We start from the raw sequence: 15,891 nt of genomic DNA on the forward strand, positions 1-15,891 counted from the left end.
GGACGAGGTCGAACCGGGGCTATATGGCTTACTGCGTTAATAGAAATGATGATGATAATGATGATGATGATGACGACGACGATTACAACCACCACCATCACCATTATTATAATTATTATTATTATTATTATTATTATTATTATTATTATTATTATTATTATTATTATTATTACTACTATTACTATTATTGCCATTAGCAATAGTTATAGTGAATTTTAAGAATACGATTGCCTTTTTTCAAGTCGTCGTCGTCTTCCTAACAAGTACTAGGCCGAGTGGCCTGTTATGGTCTCAAACTAGAATTTTCAGTCCATTCTTTGTCATCCGAGGCTTCTGTTGAGACTTGAATGCAATGTGAAAATGACGCTCAATGGATTGCTAGCCCCAGAGAGGTGCAATTGGTGGGGTTCCCACCTATGCAGCATTTCCTCTGCATATGACATTTCAGTTATACCGCTGATACTCGGTCCCCAGAGCCTCGTTCGTTCAAAACGGGTTGCACCACGTGAAGGTAAGGATGGGATTTGGGTAGGAGAGGTTGTAGATGGAATGCACATCGCCACCTTTTAGCAACCCTTTTTCTCAAGTGAATGTGCTAAACCAAATTTTGAAAGGCTTCCTAAATAAAATAGCCTACTTACTTACTTGCTTTTAAGGAACCCGGAGGTTCATTGCCGCCCTCACATAAGCCAGCCATTGGTCCCTATCCTGAGCAAGATTAATCCAGTCTCTACCATCATATCCCACCTCCCTCAAATCCATTTTAATATTATCTTCCTACCTACGTCTAGGCCTCCCTAAAGGTCTTTTTCCTTCCGGCCTCCCAACTAACACTCCATATACATTTCTGGATTCGCCCATACGTGCTACATGTCCTGCCTATCTCAAACGTCTGGATTTTATGTTCCTAATTCTGTCAGGTGAATGATACAATGCGTGCAGCTCTGCGTTGTGTAACTTTCTCCATTCTCCTGTAACTTCATCCCTCTTACCCCAAATATTTTCCTAAGAACCTTCTTCTCAAACATCCTTAATCCCTGTTCCCCTCTCAAAGTGAGAGTCCAAGTTTCACAACCATATAGAACAACCGGTAATATAACTGTTTTATAAATTCTAACTTCCAGATTTTTTGACAGAAGGCTAGATGACAAAAGCTTCTCAACCGAATAATAACACGCATTTCCCATATTTATTCTGCGTTTAATTTCCTTCCGAGTGTCATTTATATTTGTTACTGTTGCTCCAAGATATTTGAATTTTTCCACCTCTTCGAAAGATAAATCTCCAATTTCTATAGTTCCATTTCGTACAATATTCTGGTCACGAGACATAATCATATACTTAGTCTTTTCGGGATTTACTTCCAACCCTATCGCTTTAATTGCTTCAACTAGAATTTCCGCGTTTTCCCTAATCGTTTGTGGATTTTCTCCTAGCATATTCACGTCATCCTCATAGACAAGAAGCTGGTGTAACCCATTCAGCTCCAAACCCTGTCTATTATCCTGAACTTTCCTAATGGCATATTCTAGAGCGAAGTTAAATAGAAAGATGATAGTGCATCTCCCTGCTTTAGCCCCCAGTGAATTGGAAAAGCATCAGATAGAAACTGGCCTATACGGACTCTGCTGTAAGTTTCATTAAGACACATTTTAATTAATCGAACTAGTTTCTTGGGAATACCAAATTCAATAAGAATATTATATAAAACTTCTCTCTTAACCGAGTCATATGCCTTTTTGAAATCTATGAATAACTGATGTACTATACCCTTATACTCCCATTTTTTCTCCAATATCTGTCGAGTACAAAAAATCTGATCAATAGTCCATCTATTACGCCTAAAACCACACTGATGATACCCAATAATTTCATCTACATATGGAGTTAATCTTCTCAAAAGGATATTCGACAAAATTTTGTACGACGTCAACAAAAGTGATATTCCTCGAAAGTTACTACAGTTAGTTATTGTTAGGTTTCGTGACAATTTGTTTTTTACGGTGATGGGTTGTTAGCCCTTCGCCCAACCCCCTAGCTGGAGGATCACCCCTTATCGGCTGTCCACGACTGCTTATTCAATATATTCGCAGCTACCCTCCATATCTGGAGGCCGTCTCCTCTATCCGCAACCTGAGGACGCGCCATGCCGTGGTGATAAATAAAATAGCTTACAACTGATAAAATTTCATATTATTATCACAGTCTAGTATATACAGTCACGAAGCTTGGGACGATTTTTTTCATTTCTTGCGATAGTTGCTAGCCGCTTGGAGCACTGTGAGCACTAGGAACAATAGACTGTACCATTGCCATCGTGATCTATTACAGGACGTAAGGCAGACCATGTGACTCGCTTAACCCGATCACGAAGGGCGGCGTTTCAGCCATATAAATTAGTTGGAATGCATAAAGGGTAACATATAATTATCTAAAATGTAGTGTAATTGCATTAATAAAATTTAAAACAATGATTATAAGACACTTCAGACATAATTCACTTGCGAGTTAAAGTGTAATATGATTTTTGGTGTGAAAATTACGTTGATCGTGTGTATAATACCTTCTTTTATTTCTATTAAATATTGCGAAAATCTCGTACACTTATGCACGATTCAATAATTTTCAGTTGCACCGCACGGATATTTAGATATGTTGAAATTATAGGTTATATATACTATATTTAACTTATATTCCTATATTCGCATAATAATAATAATTCTAAATTATAGACATCAGCTCAAAGAATTTTGAGTGACCACAAGGGTCCTGAATACAATAAACATGTACAATAATGTGATGTGATACATAAAAGAAAAAAGAAAGTTAATTGTTGAAGGTAAATATAAGTTGATTAATTGAAATAGAGATGATGATGTAATATTTGAAGAGAATCTTTGATAATATTTATAAGAATAGACATTACATAATCAAAAGGAATGTGAAGTTCCTTAAGATAATTCCATGTGAATTTTGTGATTGAACCTCTACTGCCAAACAGCAAACCAATGACGGACCATTGTTTAAGAGGGACGTTGTACTTTTGAGAAAGATACGGCAGACAAGGTTCATATATGGTTTTCTTCTCAATATCAACTTCGGTGGCCTGATTTAGGTTTCTTTCGAAACGGATAGTAGGGTCAAGAACAAGAGCCCGTTTTAAGCGTCCGTTGATAGCAATAATGTCTGCCCGTCTAAAAGAACAATCTGATGATACACAATGTACTTCCTCATGAATCTCCCAATTTAAAGTTTTTAACGATATCGCCAAAGCATGTCGTTCACGATGATGTCTAGCATTGATCAGCAGCTCGCCTTTGGGGCATTGTCCAAGCACGTGTCCAAGTGTTTCAAGCTCGCTACAGTCTGGATGACGGCAGCGGGTTGTGCTTAGAGTTCTGCCCGGTATTGCGCGAACCGCCGAAATATTGCTTGACATTTTTAAAGCATTGGTCCATTCTGAGGAAGATAGGCCCTTTCGATTGGTTACCCATGATTTAGCCTTGGGGAGATCACTATAAACAATAACTCCTTTACCACGCAAGTTTGGAATGCGTCATTTCTTAAGTGTTTACGAATTTTACGACCTGACCAGTTGATAGCATCAATAGCTGTGATATTCAATTTTGACAGAGCAGAAACTTTTTCACTTACAAGATCCCTAACATTGTGGAGATGGGAGTCATCAACACGAAGAAGAGTATTACAGATATTTATGTGTTGCACATAAGCTTCCCAAGATGCTTTCATTAACGAAAGACCACGATATTTTTTAGGGGAGTAAAGCATTCCGTCTGGGCAGTCATGAGGAAGACCAATAAGCTCTTTGCATGCTCCTCTGGTAACTTTATCTAAATCATTAAGAAATTTGGTTTTGATTTGGTAGAGTGGAGCACACTGTAAGGGATAAGTAAGAGTGGGCCAGAGATATTGATTCATAATCGTTACCTTCTGATCAGGTTTTAATAAAGGGGAGAGACAGAGTTTAGAGATATTTTTACTGAATGTGGTAAAAACTGCACATTGATCAAAAACGATTTCATCATTAAAATTAATACCAAGGTACTTAATGCGGTCATTAGGATTAGAAATGGATTGAATGAGCGAACCATTAGCGGACATGACATTAAACTGGGATAGGACACCATTTTTAATCGCTATTAAATTGCACTTGTTAGGGTTAATAGCCAAACCAAGGGTAGAAAGGTTACTTTCTGCTAGACTAATCAGAGATGTAATTCCATTTTCACTACTTGAAATCAAAGCAATGTCATCAGCAAAAGCAACGGCAGAGAGATTGTCTAGAGTAGGATCTAATGAAAAACCATGGGCGTGCGATACTTCATTATCAATAAGATCCTTAATGATACCGTCGATTGCTAAGTTGAATAGAGTAGGAGAAAGTGGACTGCCCTGTGGAATAACTTTTTTTACCTCAATGGGCTTAGTTTTCCCGTTAGCAATTTCAATTTGAATCTGGTTCCTTATTAATAATTCAATTATTAAATTTAGTAAGTTACAGGGCATAGAATTCATAGCTAGTGATCTTTTAACATGCTCATGTCCTATGCAATCGAACGCTTTGCTTACATCAAGAAAAGCAACAAATCAATCAGACTTATTATTTTTCGCGTGCTTTATACAACCATTAATTAATGAGGTGTTAACATGGGTCCCTGGTGTAGAAACGAAACCTCTTTGGTGAATGGAAGTGGAAATATAATGTTTCAACTTAAAATCTAGCACTTTCACAATAAGGCGTCGCACTACTGAGAAGATCGTAATAGGCCGCCAGTTTTTCAAATCACTATGGTCACCTCCTTTGTAGATCAGGATAGTTCTTGCCTTCCGAAGGGGAGCAGGTACAACTCCGAAGTGAAGCATGGCTGATCCTAGCAGTGACAGAAATTTCGCTGACTTGAGATGTTTAAGAACTCGGACAGTAATTCGATCAGGTCCTGGAGCTGTGTCAATCTTCATTTTAGTGAGTGCTATATTCATTTCTTTTTCAGTAATCATTATAGAATCAGAAAATTCGGATATATCACAAGAAGGGAGAAGGTTAATCGAAGTCATATTATTGGAATGGCCAAATATGTCAGTAAAATGATTTTCAACTATATCTTTAGAAAGGGAACAAAACCGTTGTTTTTCAGTGTTCATTATTTGTCGTACTACCTTCTTTCGGTTATTGTAGAAATTATATTGTGCTAAATGATAAGAGTATCTTTCTCTGTTTTTATCTTTTTGTCTTTTATTCCGCTTTTGCGGGTTGGAAGTTTCAGTATAGGTGTATCGTTTGTTAAGTTTCCCATTACGGCGAAGATTAAAATATTTGACAGCTGGGTGTTGAGGTCCAGGAAGGGAAGAAATTGATTCAACAATGAATTGGAAAGCTTCAGAATTAACTTGATCAAGATCTTGATATAAATTATTAGTTATAATGTGCTGTAATTTATCTTCCCATTTTTGCAAAGGAGATAAGGATGAGTTTGTAGGCGTAATATTATTATTACTAGTTGTGGTAGATTGATTTTGAGTCTTGTTCGAAGAACACACATCTGAATTTAGAATATCAATAGCAGATAAATTGGTAATACTGGAATCTGAATATTTGGCAGTTATAGATTGTCTGTGTTCAGAAGAGTGTGCCTTACTTATGTGAATTTTAACAGATTTGTAATATTTACCACATAATGTACACTGCTGTTTAGACTCGTCTTGGAGCACCTGAGAATTAACAGAATCAGTCATCATCCAGGAAAAGAAATAATTATAATTAAGCATAATGTCATGTATGATACCCAGCATATTCAATTTGCCTGTACTTTAATACTACAATTGAGTACTGAATTCTACTAAGAGACGAAGTAACACAATCGTACGTACACTAATTTCATAGCAGTGGTATGGTAAATTTTCTATCTGCAATTAAGAAAGGTAGATGTGCTAAATTAAGATCACAATATAAATTATGTTTATTAAACCTCAAAATAGCTTCTATTCTAAACTTAAAATGTTGATGCGAACAGATTATGTTAACATGTAAAATTCTCTACACATTAAAATAACGCAGTTTTGTAATTATTTCTGCAACATATTATGCAACAAGATGTAAAAGGGAACTTATGGACACATTACACTAAATAAAACTTAGCAATGATAAGCAATAAAGTTAGGCTATAATATTTCACTGAGCTCCATACACTGAAATAGAAAACCCGAACATATATTACGGCCTGGTCTAGATCGAAAAGGCATTGACTGTGCCGAATTTCGCATTGTTGTGAAAAGTTGTGTAAACTGTGAAATGTTTGTTATCGGATGTAATAACTAAATGGCTAAAGTACAGTAACTTGAATAATAATATAGGACAAGGAGACGTTTGTAGTACTATAAATTGTAAGAAAAAGTGGTCAGAGTTATCCTTCTTCCGAAAGATCCAGGAAGGTGAGTTTATAAAATATAATATATACTTTAAGAAAATAATATATAAACCTTACTTATTTCATATTTCAATAGTGGAAGGAAGATGTTAATTTTTTCAAAAGAACACGATATCGAAAGTATAATACATTTTATCGTCTGCTAGAGAAAGGTTCTGTGATAAGGCGATAGTAGCGATCCTGGTGGTTAGCAACTATCTATGCATGCATATTTATTAAGTATTGAGCTTCGTGACTGTATATACTAGACTGTGTTATTATAGTAATAAAAAATACAGTATTAACCATTACTGTTTACTAATCAATTATTTAGTCGCTCCCGGTGGCCTAGGGTAAAGCACTCTCCTCTACACCCAAGGGTTACGAGTTCAAACCCGGCTGGGGTTGATGGATTTTTGGGGACGGAAATTCGGAAGACCAAGTCCTCCGGGAGGGATTTTAAGTCATATCTTTCGTGTCGAAGTATTCCGGCACGTTAAAAACCTCCAAGCATAAATTAGAGCTTCTGGACCTAATTTCGCCTCTTCCGCGTCCTAGTAATACTTTAGTTGCATATTAGATGGCGTTTAAAAACGAACATAGATCTTATATTGATATAATCTGGAGAAAGACATTAGACAGATTCTAATATGAATTTGTCAATTTTTCTATCGTATTTCATTGTAAATTTAGAATGGAACTTTATTGTCTGAGTCACACTTCCACAAGCAGTAGAAGAAAACCTGTTTCACAGCTTTTTCCACCACAAATTTAATGTTCTCTGCCGGGGATCGACTCTCGGTCTCGTGACAAACGGCCAGTTAGAAGCGTAGATAATTAAAGAGGCAGATGAGAAGGAGAGAGAATGAAATGTGAATTTAAATAGGTGAATTGCTGTTATCGCTGAACCGTCAAGTCGTCTTATCTGGATGCAGGCATGCATTCAGATGAGTATATAAAGTGATTCAACAGGCGCATCAACCATCTTTCGCACAGCTCACCTCCACAAGAAGACATGAGGATTCTGCTGGTGAGTGAGCAAACATTAATTCATTCAGTATAGCTACTCTTAATAATATATTTCATAATTGGTTGTGCTACATACTACTTGGAAAATACAGCTTCAGAATATTGCTTATTTATCTGAGCATAAAATACAGTATAGGCTTATAGTGCTATCTTTTGCATAAAGTCAAACGTTATGCAAAATAGTCGTAATGGGCAACTATTTAAATTTTACCTCGTCAATAATATAATCCCTCTGATGTTAATTGAACTAATAATAATAATAATAATAATAATAATAATAATAATAATAATAATAATAAAATAATAATAATAATAATAATAATAAAATAATAATAAAATAATAATAATAATAAAATAATAATAATAATAATAATAATAATAATAATAATAATAATAATAATACTAACTGTTTATCAAAATGGACATTCGAATAAATCATTTATTCTAATAATTTTGTTAAAAGTAATTAAAATATGGAATTTTCTCTGGTGAAAGAGTGATAACGATTAAATTACAAAATTAATCCATTTCGAAAGGGTAGTCCTGCGAGGTACATTAGATTAGTCATGCAGAAATACGAAGCTTGATACGTTATGAGAAAATAATATTATTTTGACAGTTGATGTCAAATTCAAATCGCTTTTTAACTCTTCAACATTTATTAACCAATCTTTACAACTTACATTTATATGTGAATATCCCACTTACAAATTAGTTACATTTTATTCTAATGTCGAATGCAAAACTGTACTAAACATTACCTATAAACTCGCTTTAATTAATGTCATAATAATTATAATGTTTCCTTCTCTCAGAGATATTTCAATGACAGTTGTTTGAGTGGGTTTATAAAATACTTGAGTGATAACTTCGAAACATTCTGTGTATAACCTTTCTGAATGCAGATTTGATTGTTAATTTTGTTTATTTTTAGATTTTGCATTTCTTCTTATTTCCGTTATTGATGTTTATAATTAAAGATCCAGCATGCATATACATAATAGGACTATAGTAACTAAATTAGATATTCAATAATGATAATAATGACAATTATTATTATTATTATTATTATTATTATTATTATTATTATTATTATTATTATTATATAAATGATAGTCGAGAGGAAATTAAACAGAGAATAAATATGGTAAATGCGTGTTATTATTCGGTTTAGAAGCTTTTATCATCCAGTCTGCTGTCAAAAAATCTTGAAGTTAGAATTTATAAAACAGTTATATTACCGGTTGTTCTGTATGGTTGTGAAACTTGGACTCTCACTTTGAGATAGGAACATAGGTTAAGGGTGTTTGAAAATAAGATGCTTAGGAAAATATTTGGGGCTAAGAGGGATGAAGTTACAGGAGAATGGAGACAGTTACAAAACACAGAACTCCACGCATTGTATTCTTCACCTGACATAATTAGGAACATTAAATCTAGACGTTTGAGATGGGCAGGGCATGCACCAGGTATGGGCGAATCCAGAAATGCATACAGAGTGTTAGTTCGGAGGCCGGAGGGAAAAAGACCTTTGGGGAGGCCGAGACGTAGATGGGAGGATAATATTAAAATGGATCTGAGGGAGGTGGGATATGATGAGACTGGAGGAATCTCGCTCAGGATAGGGACCAATGGCGAGCTTATGTGAGGGCGGCAATGAACCTCCGGGTTCCTTAAAAGCCAGTAAGTAATTATTATTATTATTATTATTATTATTATTATTATTATTATTATTATTATAAATAGTAGAATATAATAAGTTCTACACTGTATCATATTATGGATCTAATAAGAAAAGTATTAATGAACAGCTTGCAATAAGACATCACTAATGACGAAACTAACCCATTATTTCATTAGTTGCCTCATGAGAGATGACCAGTCACCTCATTTTCGTTCCCAAACAAATGGAAATGGACTGTGGCAATGAAAATTTAAATCCGGCATTTGTCTAAGTAACTGTGTCAAACCACGGTAAAAACCAGTCAGGTTGGTCGGTCCGAGAATAGAACAACGGATCTCCCGAATGCGAATCCCATGCGAATCGCATGAGCTATCTCGCTCGGTTAGGCATTACCCTAGATCAGCGTTTCTCAAACTATGGCCCGCGGACCACCTATGGTCCTCGAGGTCTGCCCTTGTGGTCCTTCAAAAAAGACAGAAGAAAAAATAAAATTCGAACGAATTGTGTATCACACTATAGTTTAAAATCTCAGAGTTTGGAAATGACGCATGGCAATCGAATTTCACTTTTTCTCCCGGTACAGACATTTTATGAAATGTATTACCCTACCCGTCTATCAACTTTCCACACTACTCTCAGCAACAAAAGAGGGATTTAAAGCACTGTATACGTGGTGTTTCTCGTCATCTTTTCCCTGCACATCTGGCGCCGCGCCTATAACCCAGCCAGGGACCACCCGAATTCATAACAGAGGACCAAAGTACCGAACCTTAATTCAATTTTAAAATATAAGTATACCGGCATTAAAATATGCTACGAAAATGACAAATTTGCTTTCGAAGGGAACAAAAGTAAAGTGGTCCGTGGAACTATTCTGACTTTAAAAAGTGGTCCCCACTTCAAAAAAGTTTGAGAAACGCTGCCCTAGATCATATATACCTGATTGCTCGGCGTTATAGGTTTTGACGGTAACAACTTTTGTCAGGTTTGCTATGCTCCCATCTAGTTGTTACATAAGGAGTCAAGCCATAACTCCCATTTTAATTGCATTAGCGACTGTACTGCCATCTTGTGTTCGTTTACGGCGGACGGGTGGCGATCCTGGCGGTTGTTCTCTTCAAAGTGCAACCGATTTTACCATAGGAATGAGCAATCTATATGTGATCTGAGGTATTACCTTATAATGATCCTAAAAGATTCTGTATATAAAAATTCCATTACAGATATATGTCCTAGTGCTTGGTGTGGTGGGCGCTGCGCAGAATGACACCAGCAAAAAGCAAGACAAACGAGGCATTTCATATATAGTGAACGCTGGCCACGGTTACGATCTCACTCTGGGAGTTGGACAGACGCAGGGAGCGCTGGGCGCAGGTGGCAGAAATGACGGTACTGCGCTGGACGCAGGCGTCTCTTCCACGCTGGTACAACTCAACACCGTGACACGACAGGTCGCAGTTCCAATACCTCAACCAGTACCCGTTGCCGTCAACAGACCTATCCCCGTTCCTGTCGCTGAATATTACCCTGTGACAGTTCATAGAGCTGTTCCTGTGCATGTACCTCATCCCGTCCCTGTAAACGTACTCAAACCATATCCTGTTCTTGTGAACAAACATGTTCCTGTTCCTGTGGCTGAGCCTATCGCCGTCCCTGTGCTTCAACCGTACGCTGTATCAGTTCCTCACCCTGTAGCTGTGCCTGTGTCTCAGCCCGTTCCTGTACCTGTGGCTCAGCCAGTCACTGTGACTGTACCTCAGCCTGTGGTGGCTCAATCTGGAGGTTCCGGTGGGGGTGGAAACCTCGCTATGGATTCAGGAGCTAGTGTTGGCCAAGAAGCCACATCCTACATTGGGTCTAGTTCAGGATTTACTTCTGGAAAAGGTTCAGTACATAATTCAAACATATTAACAATCCCTGCTTTTGGACAGAGCTCAGGATCTGTAGGACATGGTACCAAATTAAATTCAGGAAATATTCATTCTTCAGAATCTACTGTCACAAGCTATACTCCCGGACATGGTTCTCCATCATTACAACACTTGCCTCAGATAACTGTAGATTATAGACATTCCTCTGCACCTACCAACTCAAATTTTAACTCGGGACTTAATCAGGCACAAGTTGGACATTCTGGAAAAGTATCTTACAACAATCTCCATTTTTCTGGATATACCCTCGGACAAAGACCAGAATCCGCAGGTCACAGTAATCAAATTAATTTAGGCTCGATATCTCTGAATAATGCACATTCTTCTACAGGATCTACTGCTACAAAATTGACTTCCGTCCAGAGTCCAGAAAAAATGAGTTATATTCCTCAAAATAGTGTTGGATCAAGATATCAGAATAATTTTCATGCTTTCGGACTTTCTTTCGGTCATAATTTAGGATCTGCAGGACATAGTGCACAAGTTCTTTCAAATACAGGATCTTTTGGACACAGTTCAGAATCACAGAAACAGAACGTGCAGATTGGGTCAGGTTCTCTGAACAATTTATATACAACGACCTCAGCTTTTACAAATGTTGCTTCTGGCCATTCTGAAGGTACAACAGGACATGGAACTCAAAACTACTTGGCATCAGTACCTCTTAAGAACTTATATTCTTCTGAATCTGCAGTAAAAGGTACCATTTCCGAGCATGGTTCAGGTTCTGCAACACATAACACTGGTTCAGGTTCAGTAAACAATTTTCTTTTAAAAGGAATTTCTTCTAGTCAAAGTTCAAAGTCTTTAGGATATGGTACTCAGTTTGGCTCAGGAACTCTTAACAGCCCACTGTCTTCAGGATCTGTAACAGGGGACCTTACAAGATCTCCAGAGCACAGTGCAGAAAGTAATGTTGGTGCAGCAAATTTTAACAACCGACATTTCTCAGGTTACATTTCCGGACATGGATCACAATCACTGAACAATCTGCATTCCACAGGAGCTGCTTCCAGTCACAGTGTCCAGACGACCTCAAGAACGGGATCTGTAAGTCAGCCCTATATCAATAGTTTGAACCATAATTCAGAATCATTAGGTCAAGATTTCCAGGTCAGTCTTGATTCAGGATCTTCTAACAGTCCTCAATACTTAGGGCCTCAATTCTCATCACCTTCAGGAGAAGGCGCTCAAATCAGTTCAAGTTTAGAAGCTCATAGTGTTCAATCTGCAGCTTCTACAGAACAAAACTTTCCATCTTCAAAGTCTCGTAACAATCACCATTCTTCAGAATCCTCAGAACGAGAAACTAAGTTAATTCAAACTTCAGAATATAAGATTTCAATGCCTATTTCAGGAAATGATCAAGATTCCAATAGCATGCATTCTTCAGGTGGAGTTTCAGGACATTATGCAGTACCCTCAGTACATGGCACACAATTCGGTTCAGAATCTTTCAAGGGTCTGCAATCGTCAGCGTCGGATACTGTCAGCGTAGCTGAAGCCACTGATGAAAGTTCCGGGTCGGGTTATCAATCTACAGACCAAGAAGTACACAGCACAGCGCTTCCTGCTCCAAAGAAGCGGGGTTCGAAACGTGTCGCCTACTCATATACCTCCAGGAGTTGAGATAACTGGTGTAATCTTCAAACAGTGCATAGTGGAGGATGTCAGAAGTAAAAGCACATCAACCTAGGAATTAGTTCCCCTAGTTAATAACATTAGTTTATATATATTCCTTGTTAATGTAGTCAGTTTGATCTCGATTTAAATATGTTGTATGCGCTTCAAGTAATTCTCAGTTTATTGTCAACATTTTCTGAATTACAAGAACCAAGGTCTTGTCTAATTAATTTTATTCAACCTTCATTCATGCTTACATTTATAATCAAGTTGTACTTCTCATAAATATAACCAAAATATATATAATTTTCAATTAAAATAGTTAGAATAGCGTTGAATACTAAGTACTATGTCAAGATTTGTTTATGTATCACTTTGTTATAAATAGCATTTCCATATTCTATGTAATCTTCACCTAAAATAATTATTATTTGTACATGGTTCAGATGTGTATCTATGGGAAAAGACTTTTTATATATTGATTTGTAACATTGTCGAAATTGAAATCATTCACAACTAAAGTTTGAGTATAATTTCAGGACACGCATAACATTTTTGTACACAAGTTCTTAAATATGTATTTTTGTCTGTTATTATTATTACAGATCACGTTACTAAGATTTTGTACAGATGACTAAGTGGATTTCAATTACATCCCTAAAATTGTTACTTTTTATTGTTTGTTTTTTATGTTTATAATTACGAAGTGCTATGTAAATATAGTTTTAAAATTGGTGTTCATATCATGTTATAGTCAAGGATCTTGTGAAAAATTAGCCATGTTTTATATATAAGTATGTTCATATGTTTGTTGCTAGATGTATACATATAAAGCCGTAAATAAAAGCTGCATTACCGTTATATTCCTCACTATTACAATAACTTTTTAAACTCCAATTAATATCAATGGCAATGTCAACTTCAATTTTAAAGTCATTAGTTCACTTTTCTCTATGTACTGCATCCTTTTTATGAACCCTGTTTGTAAAGGAAGTCAGCATTCACTAAGTTACTAGTACTGACACTTACACGCATAATGAAGCAATTATATGCAATATGACTAAAATGAACTATGAGATTAAAAATATAGTAGTAGTGCGTAGTTACAAATCGTTACTAAGGTAATAAACATTTAACAACATGTTAATGAAACTCATGTCGAAACGTTTCCTAAACTTCATTGTATATAAAAGATCTCTAGCATGTAACGTATCTCACAGTCCATTGCAATACTGTGTCACATTAAGCATAATTTTGCGAAGCGCCAAGAGAAGAAAACAATGTCCTAAAAGTAAAACTTTTCAGCAGCCAGCTGATGACGTTGCATACAAAAGATCTTATTACAGAAAATAATTGCACACTACATTTCACATTGAAAAATTGTCATTTAAGATCCTGTTTACATACATACATACATACATACATACATACATACATACATACATACATACATACATACATACATACATACATACATACACACATACATACATACACACATACACACATACATACATACATACACACGTACGTACAGACCGATTATTTAGTCTTGACAGCTCAGCGACTACTGGGGAGAGCTGCGGAGTAGAGATAAGGTCGAGCGGTCGGTAAAGGAATGCGGTACAGTAAACTGTACTGGAACATACCGCTCTACCGTACGCGTGACATCCGATTGCTCCGAAGGCAAGCGAGTGACTAACCCAAACACCCCTTGGCGTAACTAAATGGACTCGCCTGACCCGGCTATTGTCAGGACTAAATAATCGTACTGTACACACGTACACACATACACACATTTCATTGCATTGCATTGCATAAATAATAATAATAATAATAATAATAATAATAATAATAATAATAATAATAAATAATAATAATTATTATTATCCCTGGGGCTACAGCCCATGAAGGGCCTAGTCCGACCAGCCGGCTGCTGGCCTCACGCCCACATGTAGAAGCAGAGGTGGACGATCATCCAACCAGAATGGAGGTATCGGTAGTTAGCACGATGATCCCACCAGCCGTTATAACTGGCATTCGCAATAGGATTTCGCTACCTATCGTAGCTCCCCAAGTGCATCACAATGCTGGGTGTGCACCGGTCCCATACACTGGCCGAAATTTCATGAGAAAATTTCTTCCCTCATGAGGACTCGAACCAGCGCGCATTCCGTAACAAGAGTCTTAAGCAGGATGCCTTAGACCGCGACGCCATGGCGGGGGACATTACATACATACATACATACATGCATACATGCATACATACATACATACATACATACATACATACATACATACATACATACATAGGTGCTGGGTAACTTTCGGTGCTGGACCCCGGACTCATTTCACCGGCATTATCACCTTCATTTCATTCAGACGCTAAATAACCTAGATGTTGATGTAGCGTCGTAAAATAACCCAATAAAATAAAAATACATACATAGGCCTACTTACATACATTAAATACCTGTCAGAATATGGATAGACAGGCAGATGAGACTATACAAAATAAATAAAACAAATGGAATAGAAATTGAGACAGACAAAAACTGATAGATTTACATCCCTAGTCATAACATGAATTAAATATGTCAGAAGATAGACAGACAGGCAGGTAAAGATATTTAAATAAATAAAATAGAACAGGAATTGAGACAGACAAAAAACTGATAGATTTGCATTCTTAGCCATTTAATGTAATAACTAATTTCATTATCAATGGAGAAATATCTATGAGAACATCTTCAACGCTTCAACTTTAATGCGGAGAATCTGCCTCCTATTGTAAGTTGTGAAACCAAGAATTGATTCGATATTTCTCATGACAAGATTAAACATTCGAATTTTCGCGCGATTGATAAGGAATGAAAAAGCGAGGTGTTGTTATAAACACAAAGTATTTTTGGAAGCTATTACCAGAGAGACGTCATATCTTCCTTTCAGATATTTTTAAGATCACTGCATTCCTAATGTCATATGAGCTCACATTTCCGTAACGCTTCCTTAGAAGCGAAAGAAAGACGTGAAAATCGTGACTATAATATAATCCACAATCAGAAGAAACGGTCGTTTGTGTAAAACAAACAGCCTGAAAGTCCCTACACGACTGCTTCCTTCAACGTCGAAGTGAGAAAGGCAATGTAACAATGACTGGAAAAAGGAAAGCGCAGTGAGCACTGTCATTTGTTATGCT

General features: G+C 36.6%; 1 protein-coding gene across 1 annotated transcript; it reads left to right on the forward strand.

The window, feature by feature from the left end:
* Positions 1–7,425: 7,425 nt before the first annotated feature.
* On the forward strand, positions 7,426–13,553 carry LOC138697899 (hornerin-like). The gene is made up of 2 exons (XM_069823485.1): positions 7,426–7,455; positions 10,362–13,553. Exons 1-2 carry the CDS (start codon positions 7,441–7,443, stop codon positions 12,696–12,698), a joined length of 2,352 nt encoding a protein of 783 aa, XP_069679586.1. The 5' UTR covers positions 7,426–7,440; the 3' UTR covers positions 12,699–13,553.
* The last annotated feature ends 2,338 nt before the right edge of the window (positions 13,554–15,891 follow it).

Source organism: Periplaneta americana, chromosome 4, assembly GCF_040183065.1.
Source record: "Periplaneta americana isolate PAMFEO1 chromosome 4, P.americana_PAMFEO1_priV1, whole genome shotgun sequence".
Lineage (NCBI taxonomy): Eukaryota > Metazoa > Arthropoda > Insecta > Blattodea > Blattidae > Periplaneta > Periplaneta americana.